General features: G+C 33.9%; 1 protein-coding gene across 1 annotated transcript; it reads right to left on the bottom strand.

The window, feature by feature from the left end:
* Window positions 1–2,000: 2,000 nt before the first annotated feature.
* On the bottom strand, window positions 2,001–11,985 carry LOC131638667 (receptor-like protein 4). The gene is made up of 10 exons (XM_058909230.1): window positions 11,780–11,985; window positions 9,546–10,601; window positions 4,997–5,144; window positions 4,178–4,249; window positions 3,871–3,942; window positions 3,146–3,217; window positions 2,992–3,069; window positions 2,676–2,857; window positions 2,411–2,557; window positions 2,001–2,317 (listed from the first exon to the last, which is right to left on the bottom strand). The coding sequence occupies exons 1-9, from the start codon at window positions 11,850–11,852 to the stop codon at window positions 2,433–2,435; spliced, it is 1,878 nt and encodes a 625-aa protein (XP_058765213.1). The 5' UTR covers window positions 11,853–11,985; the 3' UTR covers window positions 2,001–2,317; window positions 2,411–2,432.
* Between the last annotated feature and the right edge of the window lie 2,497 nt (window positions 11,986–14,482).

Raw genomic sequence — 14,482 nt, 5'->3', positions numbered from 1 at the left:
CTCCACCTAAAGAAGAGTATACTTCACTTAAAGTTAAACCACTTCCATAATTTTCACATGTCGAAAACCAGGTTGAAACTTTATGGTGCAACTTCCATGTTGGTAGGAAGCTCTTCAACCATCGGCATAATCTCACAACACACTTTGCATCATTGCCCATGTGTTATTCCGCTAGCAATAACACATCCTTTTCCATGACAACGGAAATGTCATGAGGACACACTTATCAATTTTTAGAGAAGATCATTATCTCTCACAACGAGAGAGACATTGCTAGTATTTGGCTCAGAGCCTTTCTCTGACACTGCCCCATCAAGACACTTATACTTTATATGTTCAATCTTTCCACATTTCTAACATCTCACACCCATTTCATTATTTTTCTTCACATAAGACCTTTCTCTACCAACCAACATTAAGTTTGACGAAGTATTATCCTCACCCTTCAATCTTCTTTCTTCAGAATTAATTTTACTATCAACTTCTTCAAAACTCAAAGTTTCCTTCTCATATATCAAAACAGGTTTAATATGCTCATAGGAAGATAGAAGATACCATATTTGTCTCAAAGCTTTATCTTCATCATCAATCTTGACTCCAATAGTTTCTAATTCAGAAACAATACCATTTAGAACACTTAGATGATCATATACTTTTGTATCTTCATCCATACACAAGCTATGAAATGGCTCCTTCACAACAACCGATTTGATATACCCTTTCCTTGATATAACCCTTCAAGTTTCTCCAAAAGCTCTTTGGATGACAATGTACCAAGAACATTCGCAAGAATATTCTTAGCCAAAGACATGCGGATTGTACTCGAATCTCTCAAATTTAGTTTCTCCCACTTCTCGTTGTCCATGTTGGAAACATTTTCTTTCAACGCCTTGTGTAATCCTAATTGTATCAAAACATCTTTGACTTGAATTTCCGAAGGCAAAATTGATTCTTCCATCAAATTTCTTTAAGTCAATCTTTACTACACTTGAAAATTTTGACATTGCAATCAAAACCTTTCCTGCAGCAAAACAAATTTTTCCCAACCAACACAACGTTTAAAATTTTCTTTTCTACTGTGGAAGATCGGACAAAACTGCAACCACAGAGCATACTAAAATTTATACCCTACCAAATCAAGGTTCTTGATACCATTTTTGGAAAAAAAATACAAAACATAGAGAAAAAGGAGAGACAAAATAATAACACAAGAAATTAACGTAGAAACTCCAAATTAGAAGAAAAAACCACGACTGTTGTCAAAACCAGAGAATAACACTATGTAAAAATTGTTACAACATATAGACTCCCTCAACCACCACAAGGCCCCAATACACCCGCACTCTTCAAAACAAATATTTAACTACCCCTCACAACACTCTAAAACAAAAGTATAAGAGAAAATATAGAAAATCAAATACAAGCTTAAATTGTTTTTGACTAATATATCTTGTAAAGAAATACTTGAATCCTATATAGCCTTAGATTTTCTCTTCCACCATTAAACTAAGAGATGTGAGACTTAAAAGAACTTTAATCCTATATATAGCCTTGAACTCTCTTCTTTCACAAAACTAAGCTATGTTAGACTTCTTCAACATGTATATTTTCAACCAACGTAACACTTTTTTCCTCAATTTATACTCCATACGCAAAGCAAAGGCTTGAGAACCCTGTGGACTTCCACTACACAATCCATCTCTCCCTGATACCAAAACTGTCAAAGGCAGGTCCTCATAACAGCAAATCAACCCAAAGATCATGGACCAGCCTGTTTAGAATCAAGTGCATACTTGGTTCTAAATGTTCTGGGTTTTCCTTTCATTCTCTGAATCATTATGCTTAACCACTTATAAGCTACAATTCAGGTGCCTTTGATCATCTTGTTCATTGATAAATTTTGTTTGCCTTAAAAAAATAAAAATCAGAAACCAAATTTTGTTTTTCCCTTGTATTGCAAGACAACCACACTTTTAAATCAATTAAATTTATATAAAAGATTATATAAATGAAAGAACAAGGGAAGCTGTTATGTAAAGTAGCCCTCATATCTTCCACAAAATATTATGATTTCTGTTTACATTTCAATTTTGAAACTGTTACAAATATTCTATCAGCAGACTAAAAAAGGTATAGAAGTTCAAGCGTAGAATAAGAAATAAAAAACGTAATCGTGGTAATGTACAAAACTCTGTGATTTACAAATTAGTAGGATTCTGATTCTCAGCCTGTAAGAAGGTGATTCAATCGGCTCAAGAAACTGTCAATGTTTGGAGAAGCAGGTGATGGAGTGCATCCATCAGAAGATCAAAATACCCTGCCATACATGCCACATAAATAGGTTTCTAGAATGAGAAAGAAAATTGAAAATGGAAAGCTGTAGAATGTTAGGATAGTCTTCCCAAAGTACCAGAATAAATGGGATGCTAATGCTATCCTCCAAGCAAGATAGGTCCATTCTCCACAGCCGTGTGAGCATTGCCATAATTATTATGCCTCGTCATCTGAATGTCGCGTGAAAAATGGGTTCTTTTTTTTGCATATGGTGCTGCTCTCGCTATAAAAGAAAAAATAGATATACTATTGTGATTTCAAAGTACAACTACAAGCTCTATATAGCTAGAATAAGCTAACTGCAATAACTGTATAGTACTAAGATTTAATAACATCCTTACCTGTAATTTGCTGAGCCCGGATGATATTTTGCCGCCTTTTCCACCAGCAAACTGAGCAGGTAATCAGAAACAGAAAAGTAATAAAAGCACCTATTCCAATACCAACTTTAGCACCGGCAGAAAGATGAGGTCCGCATGTAGGTAATCCGGGTATACCACACAGACCTGAATTATCTGTAAAACTGCAGAAATCCAAATGTTCAGATTTGGCAACATTAATCATAAAGAATGGGAAGAAATAGTGCGTAGATATGGTTCTCTTCTCTTTACATATAAATATTCCTTAAGTTTATTCTAGATTTTGATCACAACATACTTGAAGCTAGCTCTGTGCAAAAGCCTTGCTCCTAGAGTTGCTGGGACCATTCCGGACAGAAAGTTGCCATTAAGGTTCCTGCATGGAGATTTTTTATTATGGACTTGTAATTTTCTAATTCTTCGTACGTGCAAGTTAAACACTAGAGTCTTACAATATCTTTAACGACGTCAATTGTCCCATGCTTTCGGGAATTGATCCATTGAAAATGTTGTATGACAGGTCACTGCATGTGTACATTGTATTCAAAATGATATTACCATGATAGCAAAACCAAAGATTAAAACCTCTCAGCATCCTAACAGTTACGTTATTCTCAAGCGATTAAAATCAAAGCATGATGAAACTGATTCATTTAAGTTCTACAAGTCACTGACATAAAAGTTCAGTATCTTACACCTTGTTCAACCACCCAGTAATTAGAACTAAAGCTACAACCCAAAACATTAACATTTTATGTAGACTCTATATTTACAGATTTTTTATGTTATTTACCCCATTAGCATTTACAAATCACACTAATTTTATAGCATGGAATATTCACTATACTTCTATCTACACCATTTCCATAATGAAAAGGTTCCACTGCTAGAAATATATTACACGGTGAAATTTTACTTAAATTTGGTTCTTTATTTTTTAGTCTTTTTTAATAAGATATATAGTTCAGGAACATGACGCACTTCAATTCAAGTAGGAAATTGCAAGAATAAGTAGGAAATATTAAGAGTATGGTTTAGCAAATACATGTGAATGAAAAATCTAAATACCAAAGTTCATGTTTCGAGCACATCATATCTTGTCACTTCAATCATTTTATTCATGGAAGAACTGGAATCATGGATGAACTAAGAAAAGTAAGAACAAGAATTCACTTACAGCACTTTCAAGGTAGTTACTGTTCCAAGTGAAGATGGAATAGCTCCACCAATGTTGTTTCCACTCAAGTTCCTGCGATGTACAAGTAAAACGAGCATGAGAAATCGGACAATGAACATACATGCTGTTTCTATTTCTTGGGGGATAATGAATTGGAAAAAAAAAAGGAAAGAAAAAGGTCAAACTATTCAAATATCAACACTTGCCATTTCACTTTTTTTTTACTGAGATCTACATAAGCATAACTCATACATCCATTCAGTGACACAAATTTTAATGCTTTTCTAAAGTAAAACAGTTAACTTACAGGTTTTGTAGATTATGCAGTCTGGAAATGTCTTTTGGCAAGAAACCTTTCAGACCTTGATTGTCAAGACCACTGTTCATCAACAGATACAACATCAAATATGAGAGATATTGATATTAAATATTAAACGTAGATTTCAACACACCACAATGGCTTTCTACCCTACTGGTAATTAACAATCTTTTTGCTAAGTGCAGGATATAGTTTTTGTATCGAGTTTGTTTTGAATGCAACCAGAGCCCAAAGAAATGTCAAAAAGGGGAAAGCCAGTATAAGGGTTAATCAAATAATGAACGTAAAATGATTGATTTAAGAAAGCATGCAAAACTTAACCAATCAATGAGTGAAGAAAACATCTCCTTATACTGAAATTTATTGAACAGTATTGTTGTGTAAGGAGGCAAATTTATAGCTAAAGTCCTCTCTTTTTATTCTCATTTTTTGTGTGAGAATCAATTTTGTTGATCTAAAAGCTCTGGCACGGAAAGAAAAAAAGTTTTGCCTCTTGGTTTTGATAAAACAGAAAGAAAATATTGAGAAAGGTAAAAGTAATTAAAAGAATTAACAGGAAGGTGAAATTAAATGTTGCCTCAAAATCAAGGCTACTTCTATAGTGCACAAGTGAGACAAGTCTTGCATCATTTACAAGTTAATTTCTATAATTGGATCAATAAATTCTACCATTGGATGAGACTTATTGATCCAATGGTTAAAAACACACTTGTGCATGGTGCAAGACTATTTTACTTGTGCACATTACGCAAAGCCCAAAACCAAATATACAATAAAATTCTGAGTAAAAGGATGATAGGAAATTACAGTCCATCAATGACCCAATTGCCGCGACTTTTGTTTAATTGGCAATCCACTCCAGTCCATGGATGTTGTTGAGGAACACATGGATCACCATTCCACCCAAATCTGGGAGGAAGTCCCAAAGCCTTCTTCAATGTTTGTAAAGCCATAACTAGAGTAAAAGAACAATGATCAACTGGCTAAATACTACATGCATTTGTATTACATGAAATCACATTTGCTAACATTAATAGTACACCGAATCAGAAAACAAGTAAATGTAACCAATCAATACAAAGCTTGAATGCCATCTTAGATAGAAATAGGAAGCCAGAACAACAGCAATCAGTTAAGAAAAAATGTAACAAGACAAAGAAAGACCTAAGAAGTAAAAAGTATGAGGGTGAATCTAAAACTAACAAGTACCAGCATATAATTTGGTCAAAACCAATTTCATGTTATATTCATGATGAATAACGAGATGCCTACCCAAAATAGAGTATCTTGAGATTAGTAACTAATAAGAGAAAAAGAAAGCAGAAACTGTATGATTCTGCATCACTAATAAGTTCCCAAGAAAAGAATGCAAATGTTGATGCCCACTTGACGAAGACCTAACCAAAGTCCAAATTGCATGCAGGTACTAAAAAACCATGCAATAAGCCACAGTTTAATTAATCATATACTATTAAATATCACATGTCGTTAGGACGAAAAATTCACGTTGTACCCAGGCAAAAGGAAGTGTTAAAATTAATGTGTTGTAACCACCACTATGAGTAAGCATTATGAAAGAAGTGCAAAAGAGTTGTAACCATCATAATATAATTACAGTCTTAATATAGAGTTATGTTAGAATTGTATCATTAAGATTGAGAGAACCAAAGAGTCCTCATCTTAATTATCATCTTATTGTCTTCTATGTCAGTTTTGATTCAAGCCTATATAAAGGCTTTGTAATGTTAAGAAAGATATATCAGTTGGTGGTGAATTCAGTAAAATAGCATATTCAAAGCATATCTTCCACCAGTGGAAGTATAGTGAAAAAAGTGTCCAGTGCAGTTTTAAAGCATATCTTCCACCAGTGGAAGTATAGTGCAAAAAGTGTCAAAAACCAGTTTTCCTCTGCAGAATTCTGTAACACTATAATTTATAACATACCACCTCTAGAATACCACCAACAGAGTGGTATCAGAGCTGCAGATCCTTGCAGCCCCAACAAAAACAACAAAAGTTATGGCTTTTACAAACAACCCTTCCGCAACTTACAGCAATGTCAAAGTTCCTCTATTTGAAGGAGAGAACTATGATTTTTGGGCTGTTAAAATGGAGACTCTATTCACATCTTTGGATGTTCTAGAGTATGTCAAAAACGGATATGAAGAACCGGCACCAACGGAGGCTGAAAAATCAAAAGAAAAAGCTGAAGAATCAAGCCAACGGCTTGAAGAGTTGAAGAAGAAGAAGATCACAGATGCTGGAGTTCTCGGAATGATTCAAAGAGGAGTCTCTCTATCCATTTTCCCAAGGATTATGAGAGCTAAAACATCGAAAGAAGCCTGGAGTATCCTACAACAAGAGTTCGAAGGAGACTCAAAGGTGCGAACGGTGAAGCTTCAATCTCTTAAGAGAGATTACGAAAATGAAAGGATGAAGGAGAACGAGAGCCTGAATGAGTACTTCAACAGACTCTCCGAGTTGGTGAATCAGATGAAGTCGCATGGTGATACGATAGAAGATCGCAGAATTGTTGACAAAATTCTGATTAGTTTGACAGCAAGATTTGACCCAATGGTGGGTGTGATAGAAGAAACCAAGGATCTATCAACCTTAACTGTTCAAGGGTTGATGGGGTCTTTGAGATCCTACGAGCAAAGGATGTTACGACATTCTGAAAAATCAATTGAGAGTGCCTTTCAATCTAAACTCAACATTCAGTCCAACAATGGTGAAAATAAGCCCCAAATACAAACTAGAGGTGAGTCTTCTAGAGGTGGCAGATTTGGAAGAGGCAGAGGTCGAAACCAACGTGGCAGATCTGGAAGAGGCACAAATGGCGGAAGATGGAATGAAGCATCAAACAAATGGTGCAGAATTTGTAACAGCGGCACTCATGACGAGAAGGAGTGTTGGAACAAAGGCAAACCGCAATGTCACAATTGCAAGAGATTCGGGCACCTTCAAAAGGATTGTCGTCTTGCAAATCAGCAACATGCTTCGTACGCAGAAGGAGAATCTGATGAAGGAAATTTGTTTTTTGCTTGTCAAAAAGCATTGCATGAAGAAGGTAAAAATGTTTGGTATTTGGACAGCGGCTGTAGCAACCATATGACCGGACAGAAGGAAGCATTTATAAACATTGATTCTTCATTTGCCTCAAAAGTTAAATTGGGCAATGGAGAACATGTCGAAGTGAAAGGGAAAGGAAGCATTGGAGTCACCACAAAGCAAGGAAGCAAAGTCATGCATGACACGCTTTATGTGCCAGAATTAGACGAAAATTTGCTTAGCATTGGACAACTTCTGGAGCACGGCTATTCTCTAAACTTTGAGAATAGAGAGTGCAGAATTTTTGACTCAGAAAGAAGAAGTGTTGCCGTTGTGAAGATGACTAGCAACAGGAGCTTTCCACTATCTTTCAACTATGAGAAAAATGTAAGCTTGATGGCCAGAGAAGAGAATGACTCATGTTTATGGCACAGGAGACTTGGGCATTTGAATTACGAAAGTCTCAAGTTACTCTATCAAAAGAAGATGGTGTATGGGCTACCAAGAATCGAAGAAAAATCTGGTGTGTGTGAAGGATGTGTCCTAGGCAAACACCACCGGCAACCATTCCCAAAAGAAAGTGCATGGAGAGCCAAACAAGTGTTGGAACTTGTACACACAGATGTGTGTGGTCCTATGAATACTTTGTCTCATGGCAAAAACAGGTACTTTATCTTGTTTATTGACGACTTTACCCGCATGACTTGGGTATATTTCATGAGACAAAAATCTGAAGCGTTTGTAATCTTTAAGAAGTTTAAAGCATTAGTTGAAAAACAAAGTGGCCGATTTATAAAAATGCTGAGAAGTGATCGAGGGAAGGAGTACACCTCAAATGAATTTCACAAATTTTGTGAAGATGAAGGTGTTGAAAGACAGCTCACTGTTGGCTATACACCTCAGCAAAATGGTGTATCTGAAAGAAAGAACCAAACTGTGATGGAGATGGCGAAATCTATGCTACTTGAGAAAGGTTTACCTAAAACCTTTTGGCCCGAGGCCGTTAACACTGCTGTGTATTTGATGAACAGGTGTCCAACAAAGGCAGTGTGGAAAAAGACTCCATTTGAAGCTTGGAGTGGAAGAACACCGTCGGTGAACCATCTTAAAATTTTTGGATGTGTTTGCTATGCTCAAATTCCTAAACAAAAGAGGACAAAGCTGGAAGAAACAAGTGAAAGATGTGTCTTTATTGGCTATAGTTCCATGTCAAAGGGCTATAGACTTTACAACTTGAAGACAAACAAGGTGATCATTAGCCGGGATGTTGTATTTGATGAGAATGCTTCTTGGAATTGGGAAGAAGACAGAATGAAGGAGAAAACAGTCCCTGCAATCATATTACAACAACAAAATTCAGCAGCTGAGAATGAGCAACCGGCTCCATGTACACCAAGTTCCTCATCCTCTCCAAGTTCACCAAGTTCAAGTTCATCATCTCCCAGCTCAACTCCAATAAAATTAAAGGATTTGAGTGATATTTATGCAAGATGCAACTATTGTGTTGTGGAACCTGAAAATTTTGATGAAGCAATCAAAGAAGATATCGGAGAAAAGCAAGAAGAAAGTCTGCTGCTTCACTGTGACAATAAATCAGCAATAGCCATGGCGAAGAATCCTGTTTTCCACAGTCGAACAAGACATATTAATATAAAGCATCACTTCATTCGAAGTGTGATCGAAGATGGTGATGTGCAGTTAGTGTTTTGCAATTCAGAAGAGCAGCTTGCAGACATTTTTACTAAAGCACTACCAAGAGGGAGATTTCAGCAACTTAGAGAAGCAATGGGAGTTAAAGAGCAACACATTAAGGGGGAGTGTTAAAATTAATGTGTTGTAACCACCACTATGAGTAAGCATTATGAAAGAAGTGCAAAAGAGTTGTAACCATCATAATATAATTACAGTCTTAATATAGAGTTATGTTAGAATTGTATCATTAAGATTGAGAGAACCAAAGAGTCCTCATCTTAATTATCATCTTATTGTCTTCTATGTCAGTTTTGATTCAAGCCTATATAAAGGCTTTGTAATGTTAAGAAAGATATATCAGTTGGTGGTGAATTCAGTAAAATAGCATATTCAAAGCATATCTTCCACCAGTGGAAGTATAGTGAAAAAAGTGTCCAGTGCAGTTTTAAAGCATATCTTCCACCAGTGGAAGTATAGTGCAAAAAGTGTCAAAAACCAGTTTTCCTCTGCAGAATTCTGTAACACTATAATTTATAACATACCACCTCTAGAATACCACCAACAGGAAGTTATCTTGAGAAAAAAGAACAAAAGTAAGGGTTGGCATTCGAACCTTCATCTGATAATGTTTTTGACTCGGGCAATATAACCTCCAATATCTCAATGGCAGTGATTATGGCAAGACTACCTTCTTTTGGGCTCAAAGTTATTGTTAAAGATCTCCCGCTAACAGTAACAGTTTTATTAAGCACAAGGGCAGTATATCGATCCCCACTCAATTTTACAATGTCAACATTTTTAAACTCAACGTTACCATTAACCATAATGTCAAAGACCCTTTGACCTTTGGAAGACACTGAATTATCAATCTCAGCAAAATGTAACCAAACAGAGTAGTTTTTGTTGGGCTCCACCTCCAATATATATGTTAAATCAGGCTGGCTACTAGTACTAACAAGTGCTGATCGATAAAGAGTTTCTGGATAAAAGTTTGGTGGATGTGAAGCTTCTTTAATTCTAGTTTCAACGGATCTTGGTTGATCAGAATCCTGACCAAAAGTTTTAATATGCTGCCAAAATCTGTCCCCTCCTAAAGGATCCGCACCATAATCCACACCAAATTTTGACTGCCCAAAGCCACAACTCAGTCTTTTAACTGTTCTAAGTATTATCTCTTGACTCCAGTTTGGTTCAAAATAATAAGCTTTATTATCAATCTGAAGAATCTCAATTGAAAGGATAGCTGGATCCCCATGACCAGTGCTGTGGAAACAGATCGAGACAGTATGGTCCATAAGAAACACCCGGGCTTCAGTAAATGCTTGATCATCCTGAGTGGTCCAACCTGGTTTCAAAGAATATATTTGAGTGCCTTGAATGGATATGTCAAATAGAGGTTCATTGGTAGCTCTAGCTTGAGCAACAAGTCCAAAAAATATCCTCACTGTGTAGTGCCCCTTTGGCACTTTAGAAATCTTGTAGCAATTTGAAGGACCTTCAGACAAGGGGAAATAGCGAAGAGTTTTAAGAGGAGGTGTAATGTAACTTGTTTTAGATGCATTTGCAGGTATGCCTCCTGTATATCCAAAGTCTTTATACCATAGGGTAGTTGTTGGTTTCGTTTGTACATTTTGACGAGCCCCGCAACTTATGCGCATAGCAAATGGTCCTGCAATGGATACAAAGTTTCATACATTTGAACCAAGTCAAAGGAGAATAAAAATAAATCTCTAGTAAAAATCATTTTACTATTATGACATGCACAAAGAAGTCAAGCAGGTTGCATTGCACTAAAATCCACCCAAAGAATAGAAGAGCAGAAAAAACAACGTGGGACTGGGAACTACCTCTTGCTGTGAATCTCAAATATTCAGGTTATATGTTTAGGAGTTGAGTTTTGGAGGAAAATGGAGGGGAAGACTTATTTTCCATTTCTAAATTAAAGAACTTATAGAATATTTCTAAAATTGATTAAAAGGGTGATTGAAATGTTATATGATTATCTATCTTGCCATCGTTTTATTATATAAAATCTCAAGTATATGTCAACATGAAGACTTCGCCCTCCAAAAACCAATTCCCAAACATACTTGTCAATAGATATCACACACACACGCAAACAAGCACAATTTGATACATCACTAAGACCATATCAGATTAAATCCAACCATTGGTGCAACATTTGACCAAGAAAGTGAGTTCTACGAATCAACATCAACATAAACAGCGCAAATTCAACAAATTTCAATATAAATGTGGCATTATTGAGAATGGTACATAACTAAAAAAGGGAACCAAACTTGGTTTAGTCTGTGTTTGGTTCTGCAGTGGAAAAAATTGATTATGAATGAATTGAATCACTAAAAATGATTTTGTCTAAAAATAAATTGAACGTAAACTGATTTATGTTTTGATAAATTCTTGCAAAAGTGAGTTTAGACTCAAAAGCTACAAATCTTACCTTCAAGTAGAATCAATTCTAGAAAGCAGAATCAATTCTACTCGAGAGCAATAAAACATGTCAAAATCAATTCTAGTCATCCATAATTAATTCTAAATGCTCAAACCGTGAAACCAAGCACAATTAACCAAAAGAGGAAAAAGCTGCATTAGTTCACTTTTCCATAACCAACCCATAACTAAATTCTCTCCTTTCCTATATTAGCAATCAAACGTAACGTAACCCCAATTACACACATTAACTAAACCATCGATCAATTCAACACATAAACACTCATTTTCACTTAACAAAGCAAAAATTCAAACAAATTCAAATTCAAATCCAAATCCAAAATCCTTATGAATCAACCAGTTTTCGAACTCAATGCAGATGAAAATGAAGCTAACCTCGTTGAGCTGAACTCGCCAGAGAAGAAGCAAAGCAGAGTAAGAACATCCGTAGCAGAAGAAATCGAAGCATTGTGGTTTATGGTGGTGGTGTTCTTCTTCTTCGCTCTCTCTCACATCATCTCTGGTTTTGTAGAGAGAGAAAGTGAAGAGAGAGAAAATAGTTGAACGTGTATGAATGAACTTAGTTTAGCAGTGAGAGTAAGTAAAGTTTACAGTTGAAATATTTATTACATAATCAATTATAGTATTAATTCGTTAACTAACGATTTTTATAATCTTCTTTTTTTTTCTTTTCTTTTCTGAGTTTAGTTGACTCGTGAATGAAGGGAGGAATAGCTGTCACCTTCTGCTGACCTTTGTTGCATCTATTTATTTTTCACATAGATTTATATGTATTTTTACCTGCCTATTAATATATATTTAAAAGAAACCACAAAACACTTCTAAATTTATTTTCACTATCGGTCATATTTATAATTTCAAATATAACAACTAAAGTTAAATAGGATTGACTAAACATTTATAATAAAATGGAGTCGATGGTTATAGCTAATGATGAAGGCTTTAAAAATTAGAAATTACACAGAAAAATGATGATAATATTCAGCCCCAAAAAAAATGAACGGGTTAAGACATAAATATTAGATGTTGTAAATTTAAAATTTTGATTTATTCTGCATCAATCAGTTCCTCTTCCCGATCGCAGTTATGAGAAATTGAACAATGATCTTTCTTATTAAATTCAGCGCTAATCATCATTGGACTAACTAACGATGGATAAAGATGGTCCATTTTGTCACACCTAAAATCAAATATATATTTTTGTTATTTAATAACTTTTTGCGAAAAACTACATATATGTAAAAAGGTCGTGTCTAGAAAAAAAGTCTACTTTGACACCCCTAAAGTCAAATATTTTTTTAATAACTTTGATCATAATTTTATCTATAAAAAAAATGGAATACCACAATATTTAAATTTCAATCACATTTTTTTTGTTTAGTAGTACAATATCTAAAATTTCACTCCGAATAAGTGGAATATTTTATTAAAATGTCTTGAATTTAAATTATAATTTTACGATTGAATGTCTTTACATAATTATTAATTTAATTTTACAGAATTACAATTAAATATTTTAATTATCTAATATTTATAAATAATAAATAATATAATTCTTTTATAACAAGGTGCATAATAATAATGGGAGATAAAATGATACAATGATATGAGTATAGTATGTTTTAATGTATATGATTTGTGGTAAATAATCATTTTCTATAGTAATGTGTTATTATATTCAATTTATTTATTTAATTAATTACATTATTTTACTAATGTTTGGTATTAAATTTAATATGCATAACTATATATATTTGTGCTTCATAATATTGTAGTGTAGAACTAGCAAGTGCCATGGATTTTCTCTAGATAGGTGAACCCCACTTTACTTCTTTAAGATGAAATAAAAGTAACACAAATAGCAATAATTTTAAATATATTAAAATTCTAGTTCCAATGGGGTAATTGCTAATCGAGGTGGATTTGGTTTTTGGGGGAATGAGAAGACAAAAATAAATGTGAAAAGGATATAAGTTCACGGGATGGGGAATATGAATTTTTCCTACGCTCCAACGTTGAAAGATAATTACGATACTAACCTTTAGAAATGGGTTATTTGGTGTTGTTTATGGATCGGACGGTGGAGAAGGGTCGTATGTCTTTTTGACAATGTAGACTAGGCGAGACGGATTTGGTTTAGTGCGCCGCAATCATCGGAAGGCGTCATCAGCGTAAGCAACGGATATGGAGTAGGGTCAAAATACTAACGACATTTTTATTTTATTCTTTTTAATATTACTTTCCTTTTCTAAAATATGTAAAATTAATTTGTAAAGCATAGAATAACTATTTTTTTTTTTTTGATACTATAGAATAACTAATATTAGATTGGATATTTTGTACTCTATTTTTATTTATAAGAAAAAAATTATTTTTTAAATTTATTGTATTATTAATGTATTTGAAAGATATAATTATGAGTGAAAATATGTTAGGTTAGACTTTAGAAGGTCAGGTCAACGATAAACTTACAAGATCTGAGTTTGTCATATAATCTACTATAAGCTTTTTTTTCGGTCTGACATGATCTTTTTAAAAATTTAGTCTGGCTAATTAAAGTTTTCAATTAATCTATATTATTTATGAAGTCTTATAGGTATATCTAGACCAACTTATTTATCATTTTTGTAATATATATATATATATATATATATATATATATATATATATATATATATATATATATATATATATATATATATATATATATATATATATATCAACCTATTTAACATTTTTCTAATATATACTATGTATATATAAGTCAACATATTTAGACTATTTTTAATATATATGAAAATATAGGTCGTTCTATAAAATTTCATAAGCTTTTTTAATATTATAAGTCTGATCTATTTAATTAAATAGACTTTAAAAAAAAACTTAAGTCTGACCTTTTTATTAAATAGGCATGGTCTGGCCTTAAATAGGTTGGATTACAAGTCACTAAAGGCCAGCCTGACCTATTCCAATCTCTAGATATAATAGACTAGATACATTTATTTCATGTTTGAAAACTTGGATCGATTATCAATTCGATTAAACTACTGGATTATTAGGTTACTGGTCGGACCAGTG

The sequence above is a fragment of the Vicia villosa genome, unplaced genomic scaffold (genome assembly GCF_029867415.1).
Source record: "Vicia villosa cultivar HV-30 ecotype Madison, WI unplaced genomic scaffold, Vvil1.0 ctg.002367F_1_1, whole genome shotgun sequence".
Lineage (NCBI taxonomy): Eukaryota > Viridiplantae > Streptophyta > Magnoliopsida > Fabales > Fabaceae > Vicia > Vicia villosa.
This window is presented reverse-complemented; position numbering and strand designations above follow the sequence as displayed.